The 12,769-nt window shown below is 39.4% G+C and overlaps 2 protein-coding genes across 3 annotated transcripts in view; one reads left to right on the top strand and one right to left on the bottom strand.

Annotated features, from left to right (window-relative positions):
• NAALAD2 (N-acetylated alpha-linked acidic dipeptidase 2) overlaps nt 1-8,321 on the bottom strand; it is a 51,723-nt gene extending 43,402 nt beyond the window's left edge. Inside the window, exons 1-3 of one of the 2 annotated variants that reach the window (XM_081239509.1) lie at nt 7,956-8,321; nt 7,512-7,834; nt 6,716-6,827 (exon numbers count right to left, since the gene is read on the bottom strand). In XM_081239509.1, coding sequence (XP_081095635.1) covers nt 6,716-6,827; nt 7,512-7,593 — 194 coding nt within the window. In that variant the 5' untranslated portion in view covers nt 7,594-7,834; nt 7,956-8,321. Of the gene's footprint in view, nt 1-6,715; nt 6,828-7,511 lie in introns of both variants that reach the window. The other variant, XM_081239510.1, reaches the window with a different exon arrangement.
• On the top strand, nt 8,236-9,926 carry LOC308620164 (heterogeneous nuclear ribonucleoprotein A1-like). The gene is made up of 2 exons (XM_081239512.1): nt 8,236-8,583; nt 8,777-9,926. The coding sequence occupies exons 1-2, from the start codon at nt 8,334-8,336 to the stop codon at nt 9,376-9,378; spliced, it is 852 nt and encodes a 283-aa protein (XP_081095638.1). The 5' UTR covers nt 8,236-8,333; the 3' UTR covers nt 9,379-9,926.
• Nucleotides 9,927-12,769: the final 2,843 nt, after the last annotated feature.

Here is a 12,769-nt window from a genome sequence, read left to right as displayed (position 1 = left end):
TAGTGAAAGACAAAGTCAAAAAGCTCAGAGAGGGCTTCCCTTGTGGTCCAGTGGTTAAGACTCTACGCTTCCACTGCAGGGGGTATGGGTTCAATCCCTGGTTGGGGAACTATGATCCCGCATGCCATGTGGTGTGGTCAAAAATAAAGGAATAAAAGCTCAGAGAGACTTAAATAGAATGAATTTGAATAAAACTATGCCTAGGCACATATTAAACTGCTGAAAATTAAAGACAAAAATGATATATGTTATATAACTTAAATAACTGTGGCCTGCTCATCTGATGCCACTACCAGCCAGATGACAGTAAAAAAAAAAATATTTAAAGCTCTGAAAGGAGAGAAGACAAGGTGATCTCAGAATTCTATATCCAAGAAAAATTTTCTTCAAGAATTAAGATGAAATAAATGTTTTATAGACAAAGGAAAACTAAGAGAATTTGTCAACACCAGATCCAACATTACAGGAAATGCTTAAGAAAGTTATTCAGACTAAATAGATATACCACAGGATAACATAAATTTTCAGAAACAAATAAAGATACTGGAAACAATAAAAAATAGTATTTTACATTTCTCAGATATTTAACTCTTAATTGGCTTTCAATAGGTATAACTGTTCAAAGAAAAATTTATAACATTGTTTTGTGAGGTTTACATTGTATGTGTATATGATACTTTCAACAACTATCATATAAAGGATGATAGAAAGATGGTAAATGGACATTCAGAAATGTGAGTTTTCTGCGTTTCATGTTAAATGGTACAGTAGTAACTTTAAAAATATAGTGAAATGTCAGACAAGTATAACGTAACCTCTAGAGTAACTACTAGAAAAGAAAAAAGAATCAATGCAAAGAGGTATAGCCAAAAGATAAATTGAAATGAAATAAAATTTCAAATACTCTCCCCACTACCAAAAAAAAAAAAAAAAAAAAAAGCAGAAAATGAGAAGTAGAGGAACAGAAATAAAGGGAGCAAACAGAGAACAGTAAAGGGGTTGGCCTAAGTTTAACCATATCAAGTTACATTATATGTTACCAGACTAAATGCTCAAATTCCAAAATTAATAAAATAGCAAGTGGCGACTACATGCTCTCTATAGAAGGTACATTTTAAAAGTAACTGGATGGAAGAATACATATCATGCAAATGTAAGTGTAAGAAAGCTGATGTGGCTTAATTTATACCAAATAAAATATGCTTAAATATAGACATTATTACCAAAGATAAAGAACATTTCACAAAGATAAAAGGTTAGTTCTGTCTTGAAGACATAATATTAATGTGTATATGCCTAATAAATGAGTTTCATAATACATAATGCAAAAATTAACAGAATTAATGGGAAAAATAGACAATTTCACATTCCTGGAGGATATTGTAACACTATTCTTGGTACACGGGCCTCTCACTGTTGTGGCCTCTCCCGTTGTGGAGCACAGGCTCCGGACACGCAGGCCCAGCAGCCATGGCTCACAGGCCCAGCCGCTCCGCGGCATGTGGGATCCTCCCGGACCGGGGCACGAACTCGTGTCCCCCGCATCAGCAGGCGGACTCTCAACCACTGTGCCACCAAGGAAGCCTGTAACACTAGTCTTGACAGAATTTGATACCCCCAAAAATGTCAGTGAAGAAATAAAGGAATCAACATACTAATCAGCTAAAGCAGAAAACAAGAGAAGTTATATGATCATATAAATTGTTGTAGAAAAACTGAAACTGAGCGGGGCCCTACGGCTTCCGAAGGGCAGATTCCAACAGCTGCAAATCAAAGGAGGAGCAGCCAGGAAACCACCTGAGGCCCTGCACTCACCCTAATCTTGTCAGCAACCTCACCCTTTTGAAACTCTGCAGAAGAAAGAAGAATGCGGGACTGTTACTGCCTTGATCCTTATAGCATACCCCTGACCAGGAGCCCTGACAATAAGAGCTCTCCCTATTCCCCAGGGAGAGGGACACAGTTCCTGAGGTGCTAGCCTGCTGTGTTCCCCTCTTGGCCTGGCAAAGAATAAAGTCACCCTTTCTTTTTCCTCCAAAACTCTGCCTCTGTATCTCATCTCAGCTTTGATGTACAGGGAGCCAAGATTTTGGGAGCAAAACCATTTTACAACTTCCAACTAAAGTGTGTCACTGGCCATCTGGCTCTACAAGGATTAGCTCGTTAGCCACTGCATTTGCTGACCTCCAACACACTCTGAAAGGAATTCAGGGTGGAGATCAGGAATGAGATACTCTATGCTCTGGGAAAAACTGGCAGAACAGGCCTTCAGATAGTTAGATATTTTCAGGAGAAAATTTTATTTACCCAATTTCTTGTATCTTCTCATACACAGAAAAGCACTAAAATTATTAACGGAGATATCTGCTCCTTGTAACTATCAGCAACCTTCTTGTTACTAGTAGCAACCATGTACCAAGATGTGTGCTTGATTGCATGCACCACCTTCACTAAAATCATATATATATGGACCTCCACCCATCTCCACCTTCACCTCTTGGGAGAAGTTCTGCAGATCTATCTGAGAGAATGTATCCTGGGTATCGTCCTCTGTAAGTCCCTAAATAACACTGAACTCACAGCTCTCTCATGTTGTGCTTTTGTTTTTTCCAGTTGACACAATATTTAATACCCATTCATGATTTTAACAAAAACAACAAACCTCTTAGCAATCTTGGAATAGAGGGACATTTCTTTAACTCAGTAAAGAATATCTACAAAAAATCTACATACAACATCACACTTAATGGGGAAACTCTGAATGCTTTCCCACTAAGATCAGACATACGGAAAGAATGTTTGCTCTCATCACTTTTATTCAATGCAGTGCTGGAATTACAATCAGCACAACAAGGACTATATATATATATATATATATATATATATATATATATATATGGTATACAGTTTGAAAACAGAGAAATAAAATGGTCCCTATTTGAAGATGGCCTGATTTTCTACACAGAAAGTAAATCCTAATGAATCTACAAAAACTCCTAGAACTAACACATGAGTTTAGACAAGCCACAGAATGCAAAATCAACAGTATTCCTATATACTAGCAACAAACATGTGAAAACTGAAATTAAACACAAATGATTTTACATCTGCTGCAAAGAAAACGAAATACTTCAATATAAAGGTAACAATACATATACAAGATCTGCATCCTGAAAATTGCAAAATGTTGTTAAAGGAAGACCTAAATAATTGTAGAGACTTACCATAATCATGGATGGAAAGTTGAGACATAGTAAAAATGCGAAGTGCCCCTAAATTGCTCTGTAAGATTAAAGCAATTCTTATCAAAATCTCATCAAGGATTTTTCTAGATATAGATATATTTATTCTATATTTTATATGAATAGTGATTCATATAAAATATAGAAAATATAGAAAATAAAGTGGGAGGAATCATCCTATGCATTGTTAAGGCTTACTACATAACTTCAGTAATCAAGACAATGTGGTACTGGCAGGGAGTAGACACATAGATCAGCAGAGCATCAGAGAACTCAAAGAGACTCACACAGATATGCCCAACTGATTACTGACAAAGGAGCAAAAGCAATGGATAGCCTTTCAACAAATGGGGCTTGAGCAACTGGACATCTACAGGTAAAAAAAGAATGACCCTCAACCAAGCATTACACCTTATGCAAAAATTAACTCTAAAATGAATCACAAAATATATTGTAAAATGTAAACTATAAAATTTGGGGGTAAAAAGAGGAGAAAAGGGATCTAGGGCTAGACAAAAAGTTCTTAGACATGAACCCAAGAGCGTGATCTATAGAATGAAAAATTGATAAATTAGACCTTATTAAAATTAAACACTTCTGATGTGCAAACAACCCAGTTAAGGTGTGAAAAGACAAATAACAGACTAGGAAAAATATCTGTACACCACAAAGCCAACAAAAGACTTGTATATAGAAAATATAAAGAACCCTCAAAGCTCAGTAAAAAAAAAAAAAAAAAAAGTATCCAAATAGAGAATAGGTCAAAGGCATGAATAGACATTTCACTGAAGATGGTATACAGATGGTAAATAAGCACAGGAAAAGATGTTCAATATCATTAGGTACTAAGGAATGTAAATTAAAACCTGCCGATGCAGGGGACGCAGGTTCGTGCCCCGGTCCGGGAGGATCCCACATGCCGCAGAGCGGCTGGGCCCGTGAGCCATGGCCGCTGAGCCTGCACGTCCGGAGCCTGTGCTCTGCAGTGGGAGGGGCCACAGCAGTGAGAGGCACGTGCACCAAAGAAAAAAAAAAAAGAGTAATAATTCCAATGAAAAATATAAAATGATATAGCCATACTATAGTTTGGCAGATTCTTCAACAACTAAAAGTGTACTTTTCCTACAAACAAGCAATTTTCACTCTGAGGTATTTATCCCAGAAAAATGAAAACCTATGACTACATAAAAGCTGTACATGAATGTTAATGGCAGCTTCATTCATAACCACCAACAAGTGGAAGCAAAACAAATGTCCCTCAGTGGGTGAAAAGTTAAACTGTAGTACATCCCTATGATGAATGAAGAGACTGAAAGACTCTTCCAAATTTATCTACAGATTCAATGCAATTTTAATCAAAGTTCCAGCAGGCTTTTTTTTTGGTAGGAATTGAGAAGTTGATTCTAAAATTTATTTGGATATGCAAATGACTTAAAACAGTCAAAGCAATTTTTAAAAAGAAAAATTTGTAGGATTAACTCTACCTGATTTTCAGACTTACTATTAAGGTAGACTAAACCAGACAGTGTGGTGCTGAGATATATAGATTAATAGATCAATAGAAGAAAATATAAAATCAAAAAAACAGGCCACGGATTTATGGTCAAGTGATTTTGGACCAAGTACCAAGGAATTCAACAGGGAGAGAAAAGTTTTTAAACAAATCTTGCAGGAATAATTAAATCATTGTATTTAAAAAATCATCAACTTACATTATACCGCACACAAAAATTAACTTGAAGTGGATCATTGACCTAAATGTGCAAGCTAAAATTACAAAACTTCTAAAAAAAAATAATATAAGAAAAATTTCACAACTTCTCATAGGCCTAGATAGGACACAGAGTATGAAACATAAGACAAAAATTGTTCAACTGGAATTTATCAAAATTAAATATCTCTGCCCTTCAAAAACTCCACTAGGAAAACAAAAAAAGCCAACCATAGAACAGAAGAAAAATATTCACAAAAATGTCTGACAAAAGAATGTATAAAGAAAGAACTCCTATACTCGATAATAAATCAAAACAATTTAAAAATTTTTTAAAAAGTGAACAGAGACCCTATAAAACAAGACATACAAATGTCCAATAAGTGCATGAGAAGAGGGGTGGGATAGGGAGGGTGGGAGGGAGGGAGACGCAAGAGGGAGGAGATATGGGGATATATGTATATGTATAGCTGATTCACTTTGTTATACAGCAGAAACTAACACACCATTGTAAAGCAATTATACTCTAATAAAGATGTTAAAAAAAAAGAAAATGCAAATTAAAACCGCAATGAGATACTAGTACACACCCACTAAAATGGTTAAAATGAAAATAACTGACAATACTAAGTTAGGAATGTAAAATGGTACAACCACTTTTGGAACCTGTTTGTCATTTTCTTAAAAAGTTAAACACATGCTTATCATCCAACATTCAAAAAGAAATGAACTCATATGTAAACATATGCTCATAGCAACTTTGTTCACAATAATCAAAAACTAAAAACAACCCGAGATCCATCAACTACATATTGGAGTCTCTCCATTCAATAGAATACTACTCAGCAATAAAAAGCAATAAACTACAGATACATGCAACAACCTGGATGAATTCCAAATCATTCATTATGCTGAGTGAAAGACACAAAAAAGCATGATTCTATTTATATAATGTTCTAGAAAATATAAAGGAGTCCAAAGGAAGGGAGTTGAAGGGAGGAATAAACTGCAAAGGCATGATGTAAATTTTCTGTATCTTAATTGAGGAGGTGGTTTGCTGAGTATACTGTGCATCTGTCAATACTCTCAAATCATAGGCTTTATATGGATGCAGTTTATTTTATGTAAATTATAATTCAATAAATTTTTTTAATGATACTCCTTTGAAAGAGTCGGAATATAGAAATAAATGTCATAACTGCCTTCAAGGAATTCCTACTCACTCCCCTGAATGAATGTCACTCCTCCTCTTGCTAAGAAACTGGTGGGTTTGCACTGATCCTTTTGCTTTCACTTTGTCCTATTTGTGTTACTTAAATTTGCAACACAGGATAAAGGTTTAATTTGTAGTGGACAGAATCTGAAACTTTAATCTCCTTTCCTCTAAATCAGAGTTTACAACCATCTTACTCTTCCTGGCAGAATATGACATTTAAATAAAATTCCTGATTAAACCCAGGCACGGGGAACAAAGAATAACATTGAGTTGCAGTCCAAAGTACGTGAAGTTGAAACATCTCTTAATAAAGCAACCAGATACTTTTTCTGCAGATGAAGTTGGGGAAGAAAGGCTCCTTCAACATTCAAGTAGATTTTACTCTAAGAGTGGGATAAAGGAACATTTAAACTACCATGAATTAATGTGATATCATATAATTTCACACAAAGGTTACCCACATGAATAAAATCAGTTTTCATACAGTTCTCACTCTGCAATATTTTAAACACTATTTTTAAGATCAAGTATACAAAACAAACTTACCGAAGAAATGATTTAATATTTTCAGCTTTCATCTCAGACACCAGTTTCCACCTTAGATTTTGGTGAGTGTCCCCTGAAGTGGCTGTTTCTTTGAGAGGCTTACTAAGCCAGCCTGGGAGGAGAATACATACACATATGCATACTACATACACGAGAAATTGCTTTTGACTTTTATAAAAACTAGAAGCCAAAGGGGAAGAAGGGGGGAAAAAAATGCCCTTACCTAAGAAGCAGATCATGGTGAGCTTTACAAAAAATTCATACCAAATGCAGAAAACCTTCAAATTCTGATGTGTAACTTTGAGTTGGTTAAACGAGTTTTAGGTGAGGGCTATTCTTTTCATTTTCCCATGAGTTATGCATCAAGGCACGGGTCCTTATCTTTCTTGTTCTCCCATAAGGGTTAAGTTCATAGCACAGTGCCTGACACACAGGGAGCATTCGACAAATATTTATGTAATAAATGATTACAGAAGGGCAGTTGAAAGTTTTCACTCATTAATGGTCTTGGAAATGAAATCATCTTTTTGACCCCTGCGGATAGTGGCAACTCTAAATCGTCTTAACAACTGCCCTTAACAGTACCCTGAACTCAGCGAGCATTCAATAAATTTGAATTTCTGGCACACTTCATTAGGAAGGCCGAAATGCATTCCACTCAGTTTCCGGTTTGGCTGAAATTGGCGGAGCTCAGCCGGCCCGGCGCCCAGCGCGCAGCCCAGCTCTTCAGCCCCAGGCCCTCCCGCTTTTCTCCGGGGAGGCTGGAGGGATCCGGGGAAGGGGTCGGTACACTTACCCACCATAAATCCACCCAGGAAAGATGCCAGAGCTGCAACCAAGCATATCCAAAGGTACAGACGACCCCTGGACTTGGCCATGGCTTTCTCGGGACTGAGCAGGAGGCGCTGGCTACCGGAGCGAGCCTCGGGAATGAGGGCGAACAGAGAGAGCGCGCACGGGAACGCGGGGAACGCCCAGGTTGCGGCAGACCGTGGCCTCCGCTGACCTTCCTCAAAGCCCTGCCTCTGCTCTCCAGGTGGGTCCAGAGGCGAATGGAAACCGGCCCCAAACTCCTGGCTCCTGCGATCCTCAGGGGGGCTCGAGGGGAGAGAGGAAGCCCTGCAGGAGGAGGACACATTCTGCTTGCTGGCAGGCAACGTCCATTGATCCTGGACAAAGTCTGCGTTTCGGGGGGACTACTGAAAATGTCCCTACTTGTTCCCTAAAGAACTCTACTTACCACCCTCATTCCAGGAGTTGCCAGATGCATTTAACTACAGCTTTTTCTTCCCTGTTTATTGCCCTGCTGCCAGATTCTGACTAATTTATAACTGGTCACACTTGGGCAGCATTTCTGGTCCTGGCTGCTCTGGGATAACACATTAGTTTCTTAACCACATACAGCCTCAAAACTGATGGGAGATACGTTCCATATATTACTCCTTTGTGCTCGTGGACGCCGAGTAAGCGTCGTTGACGTCTCCCCCCCGCCTCCACTGCCGTCATGTCTAAGTAAGAGTCACCCAAAGAGCCCGAACAGCTGCGGAAGCTCTTCATAGGAGGTTTGAGCTTTGAAACAACGGATGCGAGTCTGAGGAGCCATTTTGAGCAGTGGGGAATGCTCACAGATTGTGTGGTAATGAGGGATCCAAACACCAAATGCTCCAGAGGCTTCGGGCTTGTCACATATGCCACTGAGGAGGAGGTGGATGCAGCCATGAATGCAAGGCCACACAAGGTGGATGGAAGAGCTGTGGAACCAAAGAGGGCCATCTCAAGAGAAGATTCTCAAAGACCTGGTGCCCACTTAACTGTGAAAAAGATTTTTGTTGGTGGCATTAAAGAAGACACTGAAGGGGGCTTCCCTGGTGGCGCAGTGGTTGAGAGTCCGCCTGCCGATGCAGGGGACACGGGTTCGTGCCCCGGTCCGGGAGGATCCCACATGCGTGGCGCAGCTGGGCCCATGAGCCATGGCCGCTGAGCCTGTGCGTCCGGAGCCTGTGCTCCGCAACGGGAGAGGCCACAACAGTGAGAGGCCTGCGTACCGCAAAAAAAAAAAAGAGAGAGATTATTTTGAACAGTATGGGAAAACTGAAGTGATTGAAATCATGACTGATCGAGGTAGTGGCAAAAAGAGAGGCTTTGCTTTCGTAACCTTTGATGACCATGACTCTGTAGACAAGATTGTCATTCAGAAATACCAAACTGTGAATGGCCACAACTGTGAAGTAAGGAAAGCCCTATCTAAGCAAGAGATGGCTAGTGCCTCATCCAGCCAAAGAGATCGAAGTGGTTCTGGAAACTTTGGTGGTGGTCATGGAGGTGGTTTTGGTGGGAATGACAAGTTTGGTCATGGAGGAAACTTCAGTGGTCAAGGTGGCTTTGGTGGCAGCCGCGGTGGTGGTGGATATGGTGGCAGTGGGGATGGCTATAATGGATTTGGTAATGATGGAAGCAGTTTTGGAGGTGGTGGAAGCTACAATGATTTTGGCAGTTACAACAATCAATCTTCAACTTTTGGACCCATGAAAGGAGGAAACTTTGGAGGCAAAAGTTCTGGCCCCTATGGTGGTAGAGGCCAGTACTTTGCCAAACCCCGAAATCAAGGTGGCTATGGTGGTTCCAGCAGCAGCAGTAGCTATGGCAGTGGCAGAAGGTTTTGATTACTGCCAGGAAACAAAGCTTAGCAGGAGAGGAGAGCCAGAGAAGTGACAGGGAAACTACAGGTTTCAACAGATTTGTGAACTCAACCAAGCACAGTGGTGGCAGGGTCTAGCTGCTACAAAGAAGACATGTTTTAGACAATACTCATGTGTATGGGTAAAAAGACTCGAGGACTGTATTTGTGACTAATTGCATAACAGGTTATTTTAGTTTCTGTTCTGTGGAAAGTGTAAAGCATTCCAACAAAGGGTTTTAATGTAGATTTTTTTTTTGCACCCATGCTGTTGATTGCTAAATGTAATAGTCTGATCATGATGCTGAATAAATGTGTCTTTAAAAAAAAAAAAACTGATGGGATTGGGCCCTTTTGTCTTCCTTTACCCAAACAAGTCTCCAAATTTCTGAAACTGTCAGTTTCTTCTTCTGTAACTGGGGTTTTTCCCTATCTCACTAGAATGTTGTAGGTTCAAATTAATAAGATTAACCACTGAAAGTGCCTTGCACCCTAACTGATGGTGGTTTCTCAACAAATGTCATCCGCCCTAAGCTCCCCTCCTGTCACATTTACCTCAGCATTTCTTTTTAAAAGTGATTAAAAGGTTTACAAGGCAGTACTTGTAAATAGGACACCATTATCCATCCCTTTTACCCTGGAGGAAATCTTTAGCAATTCATGACTGGATTCCTCCTATCCAACCAAAAGCAATTTTGCAGCCGGAGCAAAGGTGCCTACTGGGTGGAATATGAACAGGATAGTACATGTCTGGTTATGAAACTGAGAAGGACCCTGTGGGGTTCCCCGGTACAAATCCTTTCTGTGTCGCTCATTTCTTGTTTGGCTTCATTCAGCCTCCTTGACCTTCCCTGAGTTCCAAAGGGCAAGTTCAAACAGTTGCTAGTCAGGGAAGGGAAGTAACACAGAAACTAGGGAGGAGCAGTCAAGAAACAACAGTGCAGCCTTGGGGCAGTGTCCTGGTTCCTCTTGAGGGAATATATATAGCAATATCTTTGAGTTCTTCTGAAAAACTCAGGCCCCCACCCAGGTAGAGGATGGCAACTTCAGGCTAAGAGCAAGATTCCTGCAGCACTGCCCTGTTACCTCACCACCAACCAATGGGAACAAAGCCACATACCCTGCAGCCCTCACCCCAAATTTTACCTATAAAAACTTCTCCCTCCAAACAATTGGGGAGTTTGGTGTTTTTGAGCATGAGCCATCCATTCTCCTTGCTTGGCCCTACAATAAACCTTTCTCTGCTCCAAAACTCTGACGTTTCAGTTTATTTGGCCTCACCGTGTATCAGGCACATGAACTTTTTTCAATAACAGTTATACCCCCAATCTTCACTGCATTGTCTGAGGCCCTGATAATCTTAGATAAGGTTTGCTCCTAAAAAGTTGCCAGGAGAGTCTAATTTCTTTTTCTTGCACTGCAACTGTTGATAAATGTATTTAATGGTTTTTCCTTCAGAAATTTTGTAGAAGAAATATAGGTTTCTGATAACTTTCAGACCATACTACTGAACTGGGTAACAAATTACAGAACTCTAATTGAAAAACTGATGGCTTCCTAAAACTGCTAACAACAGATCAAGATCAACAAGAATCAATTACATTAATGATTGAATGAACTGATGAATATTATTTTAATTTTTATGACTTTTTGTTTGAAATATTACTGGTTTTTTAATCTTTCATTTTCAGATATGAGGAAACCTTTCCTCTTGTGTAATGACATACAGCAACTTAGTAAATCATACTTTTGTATAATACCTTTGTATTTACATAAAGTCACTAATAATCTGCTCTCCTTGTAACAGGGCACAATTGGAAACATTGTTTACATTAACAAGGCTTTGACTGGAAGGCAATATTTGAGAATATGCATTGAATAAGATATGACCAGACAGCTTTAAGGAACTAAGATCGACTTTATGAAGCTATAAAGCCCCTTAGAAAACCAGCCTGGTACCTTGCTTACTTACAGTGTTCCCAGCAGCCTTACCAGGTAAGAATGGTCACTTCCTGGCAGATGCAAGAACCTCAGGATATTTTGGGAACCTCAAGAAGAGAGAAATTCACCCAAATCTATAGGTATTACATGCAAGTGTGATGGCAAATACTTGGCCTGGTTTGCTGGCCTTGAGAGCTATTAAAAATTCAGTCTGGGACTTCCCTGGTGGTCCAGTGGTTAAGACTCCATGCTTCCACTGCAGGGGGCACAGGTTTGATCCCTGGCTGGGGAACTAAGATCCTGCATGCTGTGCTGTGTGGCCAAAAAAAGAGCCTATGTGCTCAATTGCTATTCTTGCTGGACTTAAGTAAATAATCGGCCAATTTTAATGAAACTAAACTTATTTTGCAAACAAATTAGTTTTAATTTGGCTTTCATTGGTAGAAATGAGAGTGATTTTAAAGAGAAAAATTGCGTTTCAGCAAAAACTCTAATACACAGTTATGAATATTAGATTTGAGTTCTATCAATCATCTTTGAAGTTTTGCTCTTCCACCTAAAAACTGGACTGGGTTCTGAATTCTTCTAGTCTCCTCAAATATTTGGCAACAACTGTTCAAACTAATATTTCCAATTTTTCTCCCCCTTTTGACTTGGAATCATTTAGAACTAAAGCTGAACAACTTGATATAAACTTAAGAGAGATCATCACAATAGCCCATGTTTAGACAATCTCTGTGCCTGTCACTTTGTAAGCCACTCAGAAAGTTTACCTGAACACCTGATGACATCATCAGAGACATTTCAAACTACAAAAGATGCTTCAACCTTAAGATCTAGAAATCTTCTCCACTGGCAACTCTCATGACTGAGACACTGGGTTTACAATTTGCTCCAACCATTAACCTTTGTTTATCTTTTGTCTCCGTAGAAATGCATCTTTTTAAATACCTGATTGCTTACACCCTATAGGGCTAACTTTGAGAGCCCACTTGCATCACTGCCTCCTGAAATGAGTAACGGACCTGACCTGTTGTCAGAACTAAGAAACTGGCTCAGTGAGATAAAGCAATCTATCAACCCAACTTCTGGACTGTGAAATCTCTTAAAAGAAGTTTCAAAGGCAAGACTGTAGTAGAGCAAAGTTTGCCACCTCAAAATGTCTCTTTGGCATGGGTACTATTTCTAGATGAAAACAGTCAAGGCCCCAAAGACTCAGGAATAAACTTTGATCTTCCTCCTAACTGCCTAAAAGAATGTAGTTAGGGGACCTGTTGCAGGAATGGAGCTATCAAGCAGATAACTATAGGATGAATAGGTTTGGTACACTGGAAGGAACCTGTAAAAATCTGTTAAAATTCCTCTCTGTGTCCCATTGTCTCTGCCTGGCTAAGCAAACTTTTTTTTTTTACTACACATCTGCTTTCTATCTCCAT

The sequence above is a fragment of the Mesoplodon bidens genome, assembly GCF_964165515.1.
Source record: "Mesoplodon bidens genome assembly, chromosome: 7".
Lineage (NCBI taxonomy): Eukaryota > Metazoa > Chordata > Mammalia > Artiodactyla > Ziphiidae > Mesoplodon > Mesoplodon bidens.
Note: the sequence above shows the minus strand (reverse complement) of the source record. Positions and strands in the feature narration are given on the sequence as shown.